The sequence below is a fragment of the Ailuropoda melanoleuca genome, chromosome 8 (assembly GCF_002007445.2).
Source record: "Ailuropoda melanoleuca isolate Jingjing chromosome 8, ASM200744v2, whole genome shotgun sequence".
In the NCBI taxonomy this organism is placed as follows: Eukaryota; Metazoa; Chordata; class Mammalia; order Carnivora; family Ursidae; genus Ailuropoda; species Ailuropoda melanoleuca.
This window is the reverse complement of record NC_048225.1, coordinates 18,396,940-18,416,870: the sequence shown is the minus strand read 5'-3', so window position 1 is coordinate 18,416,870 and position 19,931 is coordinate 18,396,940. Positions and strand designations below refer to the sequence as shown.

The 19,931-nt window shown below is 43.4% G+C and overlaps 1 protein-coding gene across 1 annotated transcript in view; it reads left to right on the top strand.

Annotated features, from left to right (window-relative positions):
- Positions 1 to 19,931, top strand: part of CLMP (CXADR like membrane protein) — a 45,326-nt gene that overhangs the window by 8,219 nt on the left and 17,176 nt on the right. The window contains exon 2 of the mRNA XM_034665648.1: positions 15,385 to 15,603. Coding sequence (XP_034521539.1) covers positions 15,385 to 15,603 — 219 coding nt within the window. The remainder of the gene's footprint in view (positions 1 to 15,384; positions 15,604 to 19,931) is intronic.

Below are 19,931 nucleotides of genomic sequence, written 5' to 3'. Positions count from 1 at the left end.
TAGCAGTATTGAACATTTACTATGTACCAGGCAAATATGAAAGCTAACTTAACCATCCTTTAACCTGCACTGAATGCCGACGAGTTGGGTACATTTTTCCCCCGTTTTATACATGAGACAACCGAGGCACAAGGAGACTAAGGCAACTATCAAAGGTTATTCACCTAGAAAGGGGTGTCTACCAAATATACTGAAGCCCTGATTTTAACAACTACCTTATAATGCCCCCCCAAGAAAGCCTTTGGGAAAAAAAAAAAACTGCTTGGAACAACTCAATCAAAAAACACAAGAAAAGATAAGAAAATTAGAGGATTGGGGGCACCTGCGTGGCACAGCGGTTAAGCGTCTGCCTTCCGCTCAGGGCGTGATCCCGGTGTTATGGGATCGAGCCCCATATCAGGCTCCTCCGCTATGAGCCTGCTTCTTCCTCTCCCACTCCCCCTGCTTGTGTTCCCTCTCTCGCTGGCTGTCTCTATCTCTGTCGAATAAAAAAAAAAATCTTAAAAAAAAAAAAAAAAAGAAAGAGAATTAGAGGATTGGGGTGCCTGGGTGGCTCAGTTGGTTAAGTGACTGCCTTCGGCTCAGGTCATGATCCTGGGGTCCTGGGCTCGAGCTCCACATTGGGCTTCCCCTGCTCTGCAGGGAGCCTGCTTCCTCCTTTCCCTCTGCTTGCCACTCCCCTTGCTTGTGCTCTCTGTCAAATAAATAAATAAAATCTTAAAAAACAAAAAAAGAAAATTAGAGGATCAATCCGGGAGGTCCAACATCTGATACATATGTACATACACATATAAAAACAAGAAGAAAAGGAGAAAAGGGAATGGAAGGAATTATTTTTAAGTAGTATAATAACATTTCCTGACATTGAAATGAAATAGGCGTGCAGACTAGCCTCACCATATGTGAACGGAAGAAGAGACTTACAAACAAAAACCCATCTTAGCAAAATCTTACAACTCTGGGGATGAAGATAAGACCCCCAGAAACTTCCAGAGAGAACAAAAGAGGTCACTTACAAAAGATTGGAATTAAAAATGGCATCCGATTTCTCAACGGTAACCCTGGAAGCTGAAAGTGAATGGAGCAATGCCTTCTGAAATTTGAGTAAGAATTCTGTCCAACCTAACATTCTATACCCAGCCAAACCATGACTCAAGTGTGAGACACAAAACACACATGGACTGATAGCAAGCGTTACCTGCAGGAGGGAAACTGAGGACCGGGTGTGGGTGAGAGACTTACTTTGTACTGTATGCCATCTTGATCTATTTGTTTACCATATGCTTATATAACATTCTTCAAATAAGTTTTTTAAAGCTTTTTAAGTGATGCTAATAATTAACTGGATTTGGGAGCCATCCGTCTTAAATTAGCACTTGGGTGATGTCTTGTTCCTCACTAGTCCTCTCCCGCAAGCATGAGTACACCTGGTGTGGAGGCAGGAGAAAGGGAGCTCAACCGGAACCTGTTTGTGCTGCTGATGCAAAGATCATCTGGAAAACAATCCTTTGGCAAGCCAAAGCCAAGACTCATCATTAGGCCATTTGAATAAACACATGAGTGAATGAATGAGTAAATGAGCATGCAGCAGCCATTTGAGTCATTTGGGTGTGGGTGAGTAACAGGAAGAGAGCGAAGTTAGGGGAAATTACTTGGCGTTATGAATCCTCCCTTGCAGAGACCTGACACGTTCTCTAGGGATATATCCTGAGTGTAGGAAGCCACATTGCAATTCTGGATCTATTCTTGCCACCTTAATGTGAGAAACTAAAGTCTGCTTTAGCTGATTTATCTGCATACCATCATTAAGTAGCATACAAATCAAGGTCCAGATTTTTAATTGCCATCATCTGTGTCTGGGAGAAGAGAACTCTGAGATGTTTCCGGTGAAGCACGAGCTATGCCTCATTATAATTCTGCTCACACACTTGATATAAGAAGCATATTAGGGGGCGCCTGGGTAACGCAGTCGTTGGGCGTCTGCCTTCGGCTCAGGGCGTGATCCCGGCGTTCTGGGATCGAGTCTCACATCGGGCCCCTCTGCTGGGAGCCTGCTTCTTCCTCTCCCACTCCCCTGCTGTGTTCCCTCTCTCGCTGGCTGTCTCTCTGTCACATAAATAAATACAAAAAGAAGAAGAAAAGCATATTAAAGCTCTCGGCAGTCCTTAAGAGCGTATCTAATATCCTAGTTATTTTTAAGCCCTTTAAAAAGAGTTGGTGTTAAATGAATAGTACAAGGAGTATGGTCAACTTTTTACGAACATATTAGTAAGAATATATTCCAAGCACTTTACCTGAATGATCACAGGTCGGTAGCATTGGCCTCTTGGAGAAAAATTACAATATTCTTTAATGTTGTTTACAAGCACCGTATGGGGAATTAATGTCTTTCACATTCTACCTGCCATAATCTAGAAGACAATTCCTCCACACACACACCAAGGTCAGGATGGCACAGCTTTTATAAAAATTTCCCCATGACATATTCCAGAAAAATGTATTATCAGAGTGATAATGAAGATTATAGTTTACCTTCTTTGTAGAGCATAGGAGGTCTGATGTCAGACTCTTTGAGTCGAAATTTTGGCTGTATCAATTATTAGCTCTGAAATCTTAGCAAATTATTAGGTTTTACTCTATAAAAATGAGGAAGAACCCTACCTCATAGGGTTAAATGATTAAGTGAATGTGTATACACATTCATTATATATACATACACATATATTCCTTAGCATACAGTAATTGGCATATAGGTTTTTTTTTTTAAGATTATTTATTTAAGAGAGAGAGAGACCTCGTGTGAGTTGGGGGAGGCACAGAGGGAGAGAATCTTTAAGCAGACGCTTTGCTAAGCACGGAGCCTGACATGGGGCTCAATCTCACAACCCTTGAGAACATGACCTGAGCCAAAACCGAGACTTGAACTCTTAACCAACTGAGCCACCCCGGCACCCCCAGTAACTGACATATGGCAAGCACTCAGTAAATGCTAGATATTAATATTATAAAATGTTTATATAATTTTCATAGTACTTTCAGATAAACTAGAACTAAACTATAATTCCCACTTATTCTGCATAACAAAACTCAAAATACAGATGGGAAAGAATTGTGAAATCTGAAAAGTGTTATGCAAGTATAAAAGTGATAATATCAAGCTTATTATTACATTTCTATAAAACAGAATGAAAAATTCATGCCATCAGCCTACTCTTGAGGGATGTTGTGATTACCAAAAAATTAGTGAATTGTTAAAGCATTTTAAAATCTATACGACAGTGATTATCATTGTGAGTGGAGAGACAGAGGAAGTTATTGTGTAATTTTTAAAGCTTTTTTAAAGTGGGATAGGCAGCCTCTAAGATTGTCCCTAATGATTCCTCCTCGTAGCCCTCTCTTTATGAATATAGGCTGGAATTATTTGATCGCTTATAACAAATAGATTATGGCAACAGATGTCTCCTCTGAGTTCCCATCTTAGGCCCTTTCTTCTGCTCCCTCTTGGATCACTCACCCCGAGGGAAGCCAGCTGCCATGTGGTGATGCAGCCCTGTGAGGAGGCCCGTGTGGTGACTGAGACCTGCCAACAACTATATTGTAAATTTACAAGTGGATTCTCTGTACCTCAGTTGAGTCTTCAGATCAGATCGTAGCCCCATCCAACAGTTTAATTCCACCTCCTGAGAGACCTTGTGCCAGAGCTACCCAGCTGAGCTGTGCCTGGATTACTGACTCATAGAAACTCTGAGATGAGATATGTTGGTGGTTTTGAGCTAATAAGTTTTAGAACAGTTATGTATCAGTAGATAATTAGTAAAAAGTACAAATGCATAAAATGCACAATGGCAAGTGTACAGCTTGATAAATTTCATGAAATGAACATGCCCAAACAGGCACCTAAATCAAGATATAAAACATATCACATTAGAGGCCTCCCCATGTTCCCTTCTACTCATTACCTCTTCCTCTGAGAGTAACCACTGTCTGGAATTCCAAAAGCATAGATTAACTTTTTTTGTTTTTGTACCTTATATAAATGGAATCATATAGTATGTACTGTGTTGTGTACCTTCTTTTGATCAGCATTATATTCATGTCTAGCTTTTTCAAGAGCATACTCTAAAATGCCATTGCTTAGTCATAGTATTTAATATGTTCCAAATAATAGTAGAGTGTGAATTTATTTATATGTAAAAAATGGGAGCATAAGTAGAGAAAGATTGAGAAGGATTTCTATATATCACCAAGAGTAGAAAAGCTTTGAGGGAACTCACAAGAATACTAGCATAACACTAGATCAATGAAATTTTTGTTAAATATATTGTACTGGGAAGCAGTATAAAATACCATTAAGGATATGGATGGTAGAGTTAAAATGGCTGGATTTGAACTGTGACGCCACTCCTTACTACTTTGGTGATCTTGGGCTAATTAATCTCTCGGTGTCTCGGTGTCTTGTCTGTAGAATGGGGGTAATAATAGTGCTTACCTTACAGGACTGTTGAGAAGATTAAAAATGGAAATGAATATGGGGGCACCCAGTTGCTCAGTCAGTTCAGTATCCAACTCTTGATCTCAGCTCAGGTCTTGATCTCAGGATCATGAGTTTAAGCCCTGGGTTGCTTAAAAAAAAAAAAAAAGAAATGAATATAAATCAAGTAGTACAATGCTTTGCACATAACAGGCATTCAGAAATTGTCAACTATTGTTAATAAATGTTTCCATAGAAGGGTTTTAAAATATATTGGATGGCAAATTTGTATTATCTATTATTTTTCTCATGTAGGAAGTGATTTCCCTGTGAGTAGAAAATACAGCTTCCTTGATTCTTTTTGCTTGTTTTATGAATCTTGAAAATAAAATAGCCAGTTAGTTTATCAGCAAAATGTGCTTATCAAAGAATAGCAGAGGAATCACAATTTGGGACACGCAAACCATGGCAAACCACAGGCACGTCCAAAGAATAAGTTGAGGAGTGTTCTTTTATAGAGGAAAGAAGGAAGTTGGGAGGGGCCATTTGAAAGGAAAGTCAGTTGTACAAGAGTGAGAATTCTAGGTTGTGGTGACTCCTCATTGGCTGAGTTGTTGCTGGGCTTAGAGAAAACCTTCCTTCTTCCTGCTGGGGTAGGTAAGGTAAGGTTGGAGGAGTGGTACCTGCATGAGCATGCCCACTTTAGGACTTCCAACTCCATTTTGAATGAAATTTTTTCTTTATTCATTTTCAAATTATCATGGCTTGACTCTCTAACCCTAGAGGAGGTGACTGAAGAACAAAGAGGTCTTCTCTTTGAAGATCATCTTCTCTTTGTTACCCTTTTACAGGAAGGTAGATGGGATAGATAAAGGCTGAATTGATGCTTTAATTCATCAGTGGATTTTTATCAGCATGATCTCAATTCCCCATTGCCATGAATCCCTAAAAACTGACAACTGCACTCTCAGTAGTAAGTCTGTGTCTATTTTTAATTTCCTCCCTCTGTTAAAATCTCCCTGCCGAAGGTAATAAAAGATTTAGATTCAGAAAGAGACTTAGCATTTGGAATGAGACAGAAGCTGTAAATAGACATGTCAAAGAAATAGGTTAGGGGCGCCTGGGTGGCACAGCGGTCGGGCGTCTGCCTTCGGCTCAGGGCGCGATCCTGGCGTGATGGGATCGAGCCCCACATCAGGCTCCTCTGCTGTGAGCCTGCTTCTTCCTCTCCCACTCCCCCTGCTTGTGTTCCCTCTCTCGCTGGCTGTCTCTATCTCTGTCAAATAAATAAATAAAATCTTAAAAAAAAAAAAAGAAATAGGTTAGTGAGGGATTTAGTTCTCAGTGCCTCAGAATCAAAGGCACACCTTCTTGTCTGATCTGTGTACTGACACGGGCATGCTTGTAGGCTCACTGCACAGGTAGGAGTATGTTTTTCTGCCTGTGTGAATGTGAATACATGTATGGACAATGTACTAGCACATTCCTGAGAACAGAATTCTGAGGGATAACTGGTGTATTTCTGAGCAGGGGGGTGATTGATCCCTGTGGATCCTGTCAGTATCCTTTCCCTGACAATTATTACTATAGATATCAGGATAAAACATTACTGTTACATAGTCAGCCCCCAGTCTGTAGGGCTGTGACACAGCTCACGTGCTGTTTATGTTAGATTACTGACCATTCTGTGAGAACTTGTCAAGACTAAGGGTCCAAGGTGATTTTCCAATCTGTCAAGTACTGAGGTCAGCCTAGCGACTCGTTTCCTAGCAGCCAAGCTGCTGTTTCCAATCTTTGGAATGCCATCCCTCATTTGTAACTGCTCAAATGCCAATCTATTTTTCAAGGCCCAGGTGAAATACTTCCTCTTCTATGAAGCCATCCCTGATCACTTTAGTGATGTTCCTCTTCTGAATTCCCTTACCGCTACCTGTCCCTCACATTGATCTCGATCACGTGCTGCCTTAAACTGGGCTTGTTGAATGTCTGTTTGTTTCTCGATTATTGTGATCTCTTTATAGACAAAAGACAGTGTCATTGATCTTTGTTTCCAGCAGTACCTAGCAGGAATGCCACTCATATTCATTGAACAAAAGGGCACTCCTAGTTACTCCCCTGGGGGTGCCAGCTGTTTTGTCAATGTTCCTTTTGTGTCACCAGAATCCGAAGCGTTGAGGGTAAGGTGTTTGTTTAAAGACATTCTATGGAAGTCAGTATCCTTGATTATCCTATAATACAGAAGTCGGTAACCCTAAATATCTCATGATATACAATAATAAAAAATGTGATAGTACCAGAAATGTCAATATCTTGTAATAGTTTTGCTGTAATTTTCCGCAGATGAGTTTTAAATATGAAATTGTCCAGAAGGCAAGGCAGTGACCTTCTATAGGCCTTCCCAAGCTTGAGATTGTAGATTACATATAACCAGAACATTTCAGAATTTTATAATTCTGTAAGTGACTGGCCTAGAACCGAGACTAAACGTCAAGAGTCAAAGGACCTTGAGGGTTCTTTTGCTGATTCCTCAGTCCCTCTAAGGCATCCGTGATGGATTTTTGTTCCTTCCCTTTGTCTTTTTTTTATTGACTGTCTACTAAAACAATTCTCCACAGTACCTGAGTAATCGATTTGTTTCATAATAAATTCTGCAATTAAAATGAAGTTTTTGATCTCAGAGTAAACATCCGTTTCAGCCTGAAAAAGTGAACAGTGAACTTAAGCTTTTAAAATAGTGTATGTTTCTATTGCCTTGGTAAAGTTCCTCTCAAAATGTCTGACCATTTTTTCTGATTTCTGTTGCCCTTGAAAATTAAATGCCGGTCGTTTGAAATCTGGTATATAATCACAAATGACAACAAAGTGCTTATCAAGCTTAAATCCAAGGTCATCTATAATTGTCAATAATAATCCCTGTTACTAATGTAAGAACTGCATTAAAGATGAGGCATGGCTAATCCTAAGTAAATTCTGCCCCCTTGTGGATTAAAACACCCACAGATAGGAAAGAAGTGCTGTTGACTGCTTGGGTTGGTTACTTTTACTTCTTTTAAAAAGCACTTCAACAATCTTTAAAAACAATGCGAACAATGAAACGGAATGAGATCATTTGTATCAATTGTGTAAGAGCTGACTGACAGTGACAAAACACATTGAAAGATAATAGTATACATTTGTGTCTTATACTCTGCATTCTATTCAACTAGGACAGTGCCTTGAATATTAATGTATCAATTAATATTTCATACAATATTATAGTTAGAAAGGACTTTAAATATTGATTCATCACCACATATAAGGATCCCTTGTACAGCTCCTGACATATTCCCCGTTTGAATGACTCGAGTAATGGAAAGTTCACTAAATGATACAGCTCATTCTCCTATCAGGCAGGACTGTTAGGAAGTCTATCAACAGGGACACCTGGATGGCTCAGTCGGTTAAGCATCTGTCTTCCAGGTTGTGATCCCAGGGTCCGGGGATTGAGTCTTGCATCAGGCTCCTTGCTCAACGGGGAGCCTGCTTCTCCCTCTTCCTGTGCCGCTCCCCCTGCTTGTCACCACTCCTCTTAGCATGCAGCATCTCTGAGGCTCTGAATGTGCTCCTTTGGCTAGTATCGAATACGATCGAACTGCGACAGTCCATGTTTGGGACATCAGACCTCTGTTAACGCAGCCCAGACTCTGTCGGTTTTTTCAGTAGCCATATCTTACTGGTGGTTAATATAAATTATGTAGAGTCCCAGGTCCTTCAAATCTTCCCACTCCGTGCTTGTATCTAGCTGTAACTTCTAATATTTGTCTCTATTAATTACCATCTCACTTTTGGCTCAGGACCCCAGCTAGCAAGATAATTATATATCTTAAGTGTGTCCAATCAGACCAGCTCCGCTACCTAGCTCGGTGCCATCCACATTTAATCAACATGGTCTCTGTGTTTCCCACCAGCCAATTTCAAGGCAAAGGCCTTTGAAATGACCTTTGGTGCGGGAAAGAGAATACAATAAAAACTAGAGACGGGCTCACATCCCCACAGGGCCACCCATCAACCACGTGGCCTCAGCTGTGTGGTCCTCAAGTCTCTCTTCTCTAACACGGAGGTGATGACATCAGCTCACTGTGTAGTTATGGGGCTCACATGAGATAATGCAGTTGAGTGAGCTGAGCTAAACAAACCTAAGGTATTATTAATCAGTCGCTTTCACATGGTTTGAGCGAGGAGAGATGGTTACCAGTTTTGCATTCCCAGTGCTATGCCAGGGGAAGATCTCAGTACGGTTTTTTGATATGGATAAATACATACAATGTATGTACTAGACTGTTTCGAAAAAAGGGAAGGGGGAGGCGAGGTGACTTGATAATTTGTAATCAGTCTGGGTGTAGTCTGAAGACCTCTTCAACTGTCTTCTACAGTGCAAGGTTCTTTCTTGTCCTCCTCCCCTGTCCTCCCATCACTAGCCCCCCTGCTTCCTCTCCTCCTTCCCTCACCTCTCCTCCACTCCCTTTTCTTCTTTCCTTCCCCAGCCTTTTCTCTTTCCCCCTTCTTCTCCAAAACCAACAGACTGGGGAGGGGAGGAAGCCTAATATCTGGGCCCCTGACTGAAGCCCACCTCTCAGGCTGCCACCTCGGTCCTTGCACACCCACACCACTAATTTTAGGGACTCCAGGAACAAATACTCACCCCTGGGGGGGAACAAGAAGGCACCACACTGATTCTCAGATGTCTGAACTCCACTGCTCACCTGCAAGCTTCACTGCATTAGCTGTAGGCTGTCTCTGAATATCTAATACGTGTTTGTATTTTAGAAGACATTAGAACATTCGTTGCTTAATAGCTCACAGTGAATATGGTTTTCTTTTTCCGAAGATCTCAAAAAGGGAGCTGGCCCAGGAGATTCTGGGATCAGGCTGAGTATGGGGTCGAGAAGGCAAAATATACCGAAAAGAAACTTCCCTAGTTCACACTGAGGCAGCTCGAAGGAGGGGACGGGAGAAGACAGTGCTGCCTTCTGTTCCAGTTGCCCCTCCACCACCTCAGGTCCGTACAGGAAAAGCATGTCTGTCTTTCCAGAACTAGTTCAATCCCACTTCCCATCAGAGTCTTCCTTAGCCACTCTTGTCAGAAACGATCTTCCAGGGGCACCTGCCTGACTTGGTCAGTAGAGCATGCGACTCTTGATCTCGGGGTTGTAAGTCTGAGCCCCATGTTGGGTGTAGAGATTACTTAAAAATAAAAAATCTTTTTTTTTTTTTTTAAATGACCTTCCATACAATATTGTTAAATTTCTTAGGTGTGATGGTATGTTCTGGTTGGGTAGAGGAAGGCCCTATGTTTTAGGAGGTCCTTGCTGAAACATTGAGAGGTCAAATGTCATGTTATCTGCAACTTACTTTCAACCAGTGCAGCAAAAAATGGACAAAGCAAGGGTGGCCAAATATTGACAGTTACCAAGCAAAATGACTTCCAAACTCCTCACCCTCCTGCTTCACCTCCTCAGCACGCTCTTCTGGTGTTCCTGGCTTTGGAAGTACAGCACGTGCAGTTATGGACAATAGTAATTACCACGTGGTGAGTGGGTCCCGTATCCCGGGTTTCAGTGCTACACACTTTGCATATATCATATATAATCCTACAACTGTCTTTCCTGGCTGATGTTTTTCTCATTTCACAGGGAAGAAAGAAAGACACAGAATGGTCAGGAAACTAATTAGACTAATGGGCACTACTTAAAACTCTGTTGATCTGACTCCGAAGTTCGTGCTCCTTCTATTACATCATGCCATCTCTTGGATTGCACACTGTGTTCCAGAAACAGTCAGGAAGGCACATGCCTGCACACGCGCACACACACAGACACACACACACCCAGACACACCCCACCCCTACAGAATTTTATGTTTGTCATTAGTCTAGAAATCAAGAGGCCTTTGGGTGAGTCACTTCTCTCTAAGCCTCAGTTTCTTGATCTGTAAAATGCGAGAAGTTGATTTAAAAATATCCAAAGTCTGGGGCACCTGGGTGGCTCAGTTGGTTAAGTGTCTGACTCTTGGGTTTCGGCTCAGGTCATGGTCTTGCAGTCGTGGGATTCAACCTTATGTCGGGCTCTGTGCTTAGCATGGAGTCTGCCTCAGACTCTCTCTCCCTCTCCTTCATACTCTCTCTCTCTCTCAAATAAATAAAATCTTTTTTTTAAAGATTTCAACTCAGGTCATGATCTCAGGGTCTTGGGATCCCGAGTTGGGCTCCCTGCTCAGCGGGGCGCCTCTTCCTCCCTCTCCCTGTGTCCCTTCCCCCTGCTCATGCTTGCACTCTCTCTCTCAAAAATAAATAAATACCTCCCCCCAAAAGAACCTACCTATTGTTGACCTGAACACCAAGCACTGTGGCCTCTCCTAGCTGGGGGCCCCGGGGATGCTGAGTGCCTGGGTCAAGGATGGCAGGGCCAGAGGACCCAGCCTATGGAAGGAGTGAGCATGCAGACCTAACTTGAGATCCAGGTCAACTTGTGCCCTGCAGGCACCAGCCAGTATTTGAGAAACAGAAGAATTCTCTGTTAGGGAAGAAGAGAGAAGTGGCTATTTTAAAAGCAGCATCCTAGTTGCTATTAAAAGTTATCCTGGCCTTTTGCCTCCTTGCATCTGTGAAAGTGAGATGGGGACCAGCAGCTCTAGTGGGGCCAACTGAGACAGTTTGCCAAGTTCTTGCTCTTGCCATGGCTGCCCACACTGCCACAGTCCAATCCAGAAATATGGCCTCTCTCTGTGACGGAAACACAGTAGGTGAAGGATAGAGGCTCCAGTTAGTCAGACTCAGCAGACTTTCTTGAAAGGATCATCCAAAACACCTACTTGACAGCAGAAACAATGCTAGCTCTCTAAACATAATATTTTTTAAAGGCTTTAATTATGAATGTTTTAATGTGAATGGAATAGTTGATTGGTCATAGAAACCTCCTTTTAAAAATTTACTATTGGGGCGCCTGGGTGGCTCAGTCATTAAGCATCTGCCTTCGGCTCAGGTCATGATCTCAGGGTCCTGGGATGGAGCCCTGCATCGGGCTCCCTGCTCAGCGGGGAGTCTGCTTCTCCCTTTCCTGCTCCCCCTGCCTGTGCTCTGTGTGTGTGTGTGTGTGTGTGTGTGTCAAATAAATAAATAAAATCCTTAAATAAATAAATAAAATCTTTTTTTTTTTTTAGAGATTTTATTTATTTGACAGAGAGAGAGACAGCCAGCGAGAGAGGGAACCACAAGCAGGGGGAGTGGGAGAGGAAGAAGCAGGTTCTCAGCAGAGGAGCCTGATGTGGGCCTCCATCCTAGAACTCCAGGATCACGCCCTGAGCTGAAGGCAGATGCTTAATGACTGAGCCACCCAGGTGCCCCTAATAAATAAAATCTTTAAAAAATAAATAAAATAAAATGTACTATTATCTTCTCAATGGCTTCATCTTCAAAATATGTATCTTATTTCCATCAGTTATATAATAGTATACATGCCGATAAACAAAGCTACCCCTGCTCCATTTCTTTGAAGGTCTTAAAGGCTCAAGAAAGTCTTTAGTAAATGTAAATATTCTTTAGAGAATAAAATCTTAAACTCATCTTAGCTGAATGTAGGCAGCCATCATCTGAGAAAATAAAACAATCCTTCTTCTAGTAGAGAAAAACAGGGGAAGGGAACTGACATTTTAGCAGGGAGACTCCTATGTGCAGTCACTGTGCTGGGTGCCATAGTCAGTGTCTCCTTTAATTCCCATTTTGCAGGTGAGAACACTAAGGCTCAGGGAGGATAATTCTCCCAAGCTTAGGCTCTCAAAGGGCCTGTGTTAAGTGCCTGAGTTGTATTAGAAGCCTTCCCTCAGGAAGAGCCAGAGGCTTCCATGACTGAATCTTGCATACACACGCACACACACACACACACACACACACACACACACACACAGTTTGTCCCGCTGCTACCTTCCAGCACCTCCCCCCACCATCAAGTGCAGGGCGCGTCCCAGATGCCCGGTGGAGACTTCCGTTGACCCTTGGATTGTGTGGATGCACTTACATGTGGATTTCTTACAGTATAGTACTGTACATGTGTTTTCTCTCTCCTATGATTTTCTTAATATTTTCTTCTCTCTAGCTGCCTTTATTATAAGAATACAGTATACAAGGCACATAACATACAGAATATGTGTTAATTGACTGTCTATGTTATTGGTTAATTTTCCCGTCCACAGCAGGCTCCTAGGAGTTGAGTTTTGGAGGAGTCCAAAGTTAATGTGGATTTCGGACTGCGAGGGGGGACCAGTGCTGTTAAACCTGCACTGTTCAAGGATCAGCTGTATTTCCCTATTTACAGTTCTTTTAACATTGCAGTTCTCTGGGTTGTAGTTTCCTCCTAAATTTTGCTGATCTCTTATGGTCTTTCTTAATCAAGATGAACCCTTTAATGCCTGGGAGCCCACGGCTAGCTCTTCTCACTCACCCACCGGACAGTGGAGACATGTGCTTGGCAGCCCCCTTACCCATTGCCAAGCCTGAGAATTCTACACAGAGCCCAGGCCCCTGTCTGCTTAGGCTACAGAACACAGGTGTTGGAGGGGTGGGGGAGCACAAAAGGAGAAATTTGAGAAATTTGCAGGGATCCCAGGGACCCCCTGAAGTCTGGGGAGCTGAGGTTTAGGGAAGGCTAGAGGCGCATGCACTCTGATCTGCCTTGGTAAAGTCATTTGTATTCACTGGGCGGCCCCCTCCCCACACTGCCATATTTAATTCTGGCTATGGTATAAATAGAACTTGGCACTCTGGCAAAACACACCACCCACCACTGTCTCTTTCCTTTTGGGACATCAACCAAATCTGAGCCTTTGATTCCCTCTAGTGGCTCAAGTGGGCAACTTTCATGGCTGTTTCTTTGCATTTATTTACTTAACGTATAGTTAGTGTATGCACCAAATTGTTGCTGGGTTCTCTAGCTTCTCCAGGCGCATGGGATGCTGGTTGCATTTGATCATTGTTGTGTGCAGTGGAAAGTGAGCGGTAGAAGCCAGAGCTCCTTCTTCCAAGCTGAGCTTAGTGCAGTGTGAACTGGCTAATCTCCCTGCTGTTCTATAGCTGCTTTATGGGGACTGAGGGAGGATGGGCTTATATGGGTTATGCCTTAAAGGAGTTGTAGGACCCACGGTAACTCCTTTATCCCTGGACCTCAGTTTGCTCATGGGTGAAATGAGTGCACAGGTTAAATTTCAGTCAAGCCAACAACTGCAGTGTGAGAGGCCCTGGGCTGGGCGATTTGGGAATGTCCTGGTGAACTGGTACCTAATCTCAAGGAGTTTATAGGCTAATGGGAGAACCACATGTCCAGGAAGCCACATAAGACATAGGCAGAAGCAGCATAGCATGGCTATTGGAGTTTGAGCTTTGCAGTGAGACAGATCTGGGGTGGAGCCCCTGATCCGTCCTTTCCTAGCTGTATGAGCTTGAGCAAATCGCTCAACCCCTCTTTATGCTTCATCCATAGATTTGGATAATCCCCCTTTCTGCGTAGGGTTGAGCGCTCAGTGTAAAGCCAAACCACACATACTCCCTAAATGGTGGCCACTCTCATCGCAGTTTCACGTTTTAAACAGAAATAACAGAAACCTTACTGGGAATGTCCCTAGGACCCTCTGAGGGGTTTAGCCTGTTGATTCTGAAGGCCCTTTCTTATGCCCCACAGATCTCTGTGGTCTCCTTTCTTTGCCATGGAACTTGGGAATCCACCTGCTGCTTCTCTTAGGGTGGATGCCTCTGAGGGTCCAACCCTGCAATGGCAACTACAATTTCCCCTGCTCCCTCCTTCCTCCTTTCAGGCCCTTTTCCTTCCCACAGATTTACTGCTAATCTGGCTTGGGAAATGAACAGGGAATGAGAAAGGTAGCTTACATGCTTCTGTGAGTCATGATTCTTGATCTTCAGTGCTTAAAACCCTCTGAAGTGGCAGAGTGAGTGCTCCCCAGGAGAGGGGACTTCGGCACACCGTGACCCTTGGGGGCTGTTCCAACTTGGAGGTTGTATGAGTCTGTTATCCTGGGAACATAGCATTGGAACATTGTGAATGGCTTTTCATGCTGAGCTCCTTTATTATGTGCAAGGAGACGAAGCAGGATCTTAGAGCACACCTTAATGCCAGACACATCACACCTAGAATTCAGGGGAGGTTATTTAACACTGGGGATTTAGTAGTCAACAGTGTCCGGAATGAATAGGAAGGAGAGAAGGTGAGCGAGCTTGGAGCCTAGAGTTACTGACAGGATACCAGTCCTGGAACAAGATGAAAATTAGAGGTAAAAAAAAGCCGAAAGTAGAACTGAAATCCTGTTGGCCAAAGGGATACTGGATGGTTGGAGGGACAGAATCCAAATGTGGTAACCTGGAATTTCACTTTGGATAGGAAGGGTTTTAAAGCCATGTGGGATGAGACTACAGAGACTGGAAGATAGAAGTTCGGGGATCTGAGAATGAGTGTCCCTAAGGGAAGCAGGAACTGCCTATAAGAGCCCACTCACTCCCTGAGGCATCCTGCACTTAAGCTGTTGGTCTGTGAGGGTGGCCTGTCTCTAAGGTGGCTCAAGGGGTGAAGTGATATCTGGAGCCTGTTCTGGGGAGGAAGCCAACTCCTGCCTTTCCTTTGGTTTCTGTCCTTTTGCAAGCCTGTGCTGGTAAAAGAGGGAAAGTTCAAAAAACACAGTTGTTGACCTGAGTGATTTCATCATTCGTAAAAACCCAAGAAGGTAGGAAAGACAGGGATTGCTAAGAGTAAAATTCAGGGGGCTACAGAAGATAACGATGAATTCAGTTAAAGGAAGAGCCAGAGGGAGATTCTTCCAACACCTTGATTTGCCCCTTGCCCACAGGAACCCGGCGTGATTACTAGTTGTAATAGTTGCTTCCCACACATTGCTATGCAGTTTCGGCATTACTCATTAGAGGCTCTCCTCTTCCAGTTTCCTACTATGTTGGAACCTTGGGGACTCACACTGAGATCAAGAGAGTGGCAGAAGAAAAGGTCACTTTGCCCTGTCACCATCAACTGGGGCTTCCAGAAAAAGATACCCTGGATATCGAATGGCTGCTCACCGATAATGAAGGGAACCAAAAAGTGGTAAGTATACCATTGGCCAGAGCCCTCCCCCCGCCCATCCCCACCCCTGCTCTTCCCGTCATCCTCCCACAGTTGTCTTTCCTAAGTCCTCCAATTTTCTGTTGGGTTGGAAAGGGCTAGAATTGCTCTTTCATCTGGCTTATAGTTGAAAGACTCTAGAGACAAAAATTTTAAACAAGGGAAGGTGTTTGGGTCTTAAAGATAAGAGATTCTATGTTCTTTGGCAAGCCAGAAAGCCACCTCTCATTTGCCCCAGGAGGGAATCTGCGTTATTAGTGTCTTTCCTCAGGAGGGAGCGAAGTAGCTTGATTCCTGAGCCAGGTGGCCAGACCCCCAAATCTGTACAAGGAAGCCTGCTCCTCTTCCTCCTCTGAAACCATCACCACCTGCCTACGTTTAAGCTTTGCACAAAGTCATGACTCGCAAGCTCTGAGATCGTGTAATATGACAAACAACATACAATGTAGGACATGACTGAAAATGTGTAATACATGTATAATTGACCAGCAAAAGAATTGATACTGGTTCTGGAGCTGGAAAGTGAAGGAGCTGGCCCTGGGTCTTCCGTGCCCAGGATGGGGAGGTCCATTGGTGCTTATGGGCTTTTGGGCAGTGTGAGCAGAACTTGTAGCGCTTTGCTCCTCATGGTCCGCGGCGCTGGTTTCTGTCGAGAGTGAAAAGTAAGTAGCTACTATCCTGTCTGCCTTGGCTGCATTCAGCTTTCTCCAGGCTGGGTTTTCTAGCGTAATTCTTCTCATTCCATTTACCCCGTGACTTATTTTTAAAAATCTTTTGGTGGAGGGGCGCCTGGCTGGCTTAGCTGGTAGAGCATGCAACTCTTGATCTTGGGGTTGTGAGTTCGAGCCCCATGTTGGGTGTAGAGATTGCTTAAAAAATAAAAAAAGAAAACTCTAAAAACAAAAGAAAAGAACACTTTTGGTGGAAAGTTTTGTGATTTTAAAAAATCACATGAAATAAGCTGGGGAGACTGACTTTAGACTTTTCTTCCTTTTCAGAACTTTACCTCTTACCCTACTAAAAAGTGAAAGGTTGTCCTTTCTTTTCCTCTGTCTATACCCCTGATCTCATACGATGGTGTTTGCTGGAAGTAGCTCCGGTATTCACTAAAATAAAACCCAGGATTGTTGTTGGATTTCAGCTCCTGCATCACTTCGTCATTTTGATACTGCCTGTCATTTTGTTCTCATAGTACGTCATCCCGAGACTCTCTGTTCTCTGTAGAGCAAGGTCACCTTAAACTGAGCATATTTACTCCAGCAGATTCTCAGTCAGTTGTAGACATGATACTCTCTGTTCTGAATAAAGTAAATAAGAGCCGTGTTCCTCTCACAAAAATTTAAAAAGAATGACTCCACTCATTTTTTTTTAAGATTTTATTTATTTATTTGACAGAGATAGAGACAGCCAGCGAGAGAGGGAACACAAGCAGGGGGAGTGGGAGAGGAAGAAGCAGGCTTCCAGCCTGATGTGGGGCTTGATCCCGGAACGCTGGGATCACGCCCTGAGCCGAAGGCAGACGCTTAACCGCTGTGCCACCCAGGTGCCCCTCCACTCATTAACTTTTACCCATGTGTTTTCATTAAAACTAAGGAAAAAAAGAGTTGCTTGTTTGTGTAGCCAAGTGAATATAAGGCTTAGGAGTTCATTGCTGATTAAAGCAGGCCACTGATATGGCTTTAAGTAGCCACAGTTCCTTATGTGTCTTCAATTAATACTCCAAAGTAAGGATCACCGTGTAGTCAGTCATTCAGAGCATACAGATTTATTTAGCACTTACTGAATGCCAAGCTAAGCACTGGGATACAGTAGTGAAGAAGGTATCAAAGTCCCTGCCTTCCTGGAGCTTATGGTGAAAAGCTATTCAGTAATTGAAAAAAAAAAAAAAACACCAAAAAACCCTTTGTTTTTTTGGTGTTTTGTTTTGTTTTTTTTTGTTTTTTTTTTTAAGTAGAGAGCACTAAACATTAGCTGTGCTCCAGGTTCCAGTCTGTTTAGCACATAGGATCTCATTTAAATTAATCCTCATAACTAGGATTATTAGTCCCATTTTTCACATAAGGAACTCCATACAGCATGTGCCTAGACACAACACACACAGCGAGAAAGGGGCTTACGGTCACCCATTTTGCCGTTTGAAATGAGGCACTGTGATGTCAGTACCTGGGCGGTTAACTACCAGCTATGTTACCTTCATAAATAATTTGAGATTATGGTCCATGTTATGTAGGAAATAAAGAGAATGTGGGAAGGAAATTATTCCAGACAGAACCAATCGTGCCAAGGCCCTGATGCTGGGAAAAGCTTGGCACTACTGCAAGTTCTAAAAGATCAAAAATCAACTTAGGTTGAATTGAGTAAATACTGGATTCCCACTATCCACATATTCGGTCATGAAGGAAGTAGTTGAAGAGGTAAGTGTGTGAAGAGACAACCTGAGAACTAAGCGACAGGGATCATGAGGGAGATAAGCAGAGTGTTCTAGATGAATATAAAGAGGTGCCATTGGCCAAAAAAGTTGGAGAAGGGGAAAGGCCAAGGGCAGCGCCTGTAAGAAGTCACAGCTGATCTGAGTGCCAGTAGAAATTTCCTCATTGCCCTGAGGAAATCACAAGAGTGTAGACACAAAGGCTGGAAAGTTCTGGAAAAACATGAGCAGTTAGCGTAGGTGGAGTGCAAAGTGTGAGCTTACAGAGGTTGCAGGACCAGAACATGAAAGGTCTTGTGTAACACGTTAGGGAGCTCAGATACTTTCCTATATCATCATGGAGTTCTTGAAGGATCTTAGGAGCGACAGGGACATAGGTGCATCTTGGGCCCTTTACGGTGGCACACTGATTAAAGGACACTCCAGTAGAAGCAAGATCAGCTGAATAATTTCAGACTATACAGTAGGGGCTTACACGATAGTCATGGATAGCTGGAACATCAAGGTGGGCGTAATATACAAATTTAGTGGGTAAATTTGCCACCATGTTGGGAATGAGTGAGGGTGAGAGAGACAATACAGGAGGGGCTGGACCGGATGTGTTGCCTGAAGTAGGCTAGCCAATGACCCAGACCCCAAGGTTAGCCTTGCATTTCAATCTGAGCAGAACTGGCTCCCTCCCTTCTGTCTGGGAGGCTCAGATATGCAGGGAACATTTGGGGGTGGGTCAGCAGTTTGGGGAATAATTGAATTTCAGCCTAGGTAGATAGCATGGCCCCTAGAACTCTGGAGCTTTCTTCCAGGTTCTAGGGATGGGAACACAGTTAGTTTCCAAAGCCAGAGTGACCATCTCCCCCAGGGTCAGTCAGGAACACACAACAGAGACCATTCCCCTCTATTTTTCCGATGGAAAAATTAGGGCAGAGATGTTCTTATTCCCATGCCAAACCCCTCTGGCCACCTCCTTTCTCCCTTTCCCCCTTTTCTTTGATATTGAGCAAGAAAATTCCTGATCAAGGGCTTGAGCTTCTGACTCTTGATTTTGGCTCAGGTCAAGATCTCATGGTTCCTGGGATTGAGCCCTGAATAAGCCTTGGCACTGAGAGTCTGCTGGAGAGGCTCTGTCTCCCTCTCCCTCTGCCCCTCCCCTTGCTGGCATTCTAAATAAATAAATAAGTAAGTACCAAGGTAAATCAATCAGGGAGGAAGGGAGGAAGGAAGGAAAGAAGAAATAAAAAAAAAAGAAAGAAAGAAAGAAAAACCCTGCTAGAAAACAGAGAGAGGGGCCTACATCCATTTCTGTTCAAGGCAGGTGCATGATTGCCACGCAGGGCCTGGCACAGCAGAGCACCTGCCAGAAAGCTGAGCTGCTCCATCTGCTCCCTAAAGTCTTCACAAATTGCCCAGCCTCCTCCTCCTCTCTTTAAAACTGCATCCTTCACGGGCCCACCAGAAATGTCACAAGACACACAGCCCCGCAACAGCTCCAATTCATGGGCTTCATTTTTTGTTTGTTTGCAAAAGGATTAAATTTATGTTCACTGTTCTCCCATCAACTCCTCTCCCCCCAGCAAGGGCTTAGTCTCAGCTCTACATTTCCTAGAATTAAAACCACAACTAAGACAAAGACACACACATGTACCTGATACTCAATGTGCGTCTGAAAAAAACTGAGCCAAATTGCAAGGCTGGAATTGAGCCCCAACCTGTGTCCTAAAGGAGTGTGAAATGCTCATATTAGGCAATAGTTATTTAATTATAGTAAGATTATTTTGGAGTTGTACAGTGTCTGCTTTCCAAAGATGTTGAATACTTATCTTTGTGGTCTCCCTCCACCCCCCCTTTATTTTCCATTAAATAATGGGACAAGATTTGGGGGAAG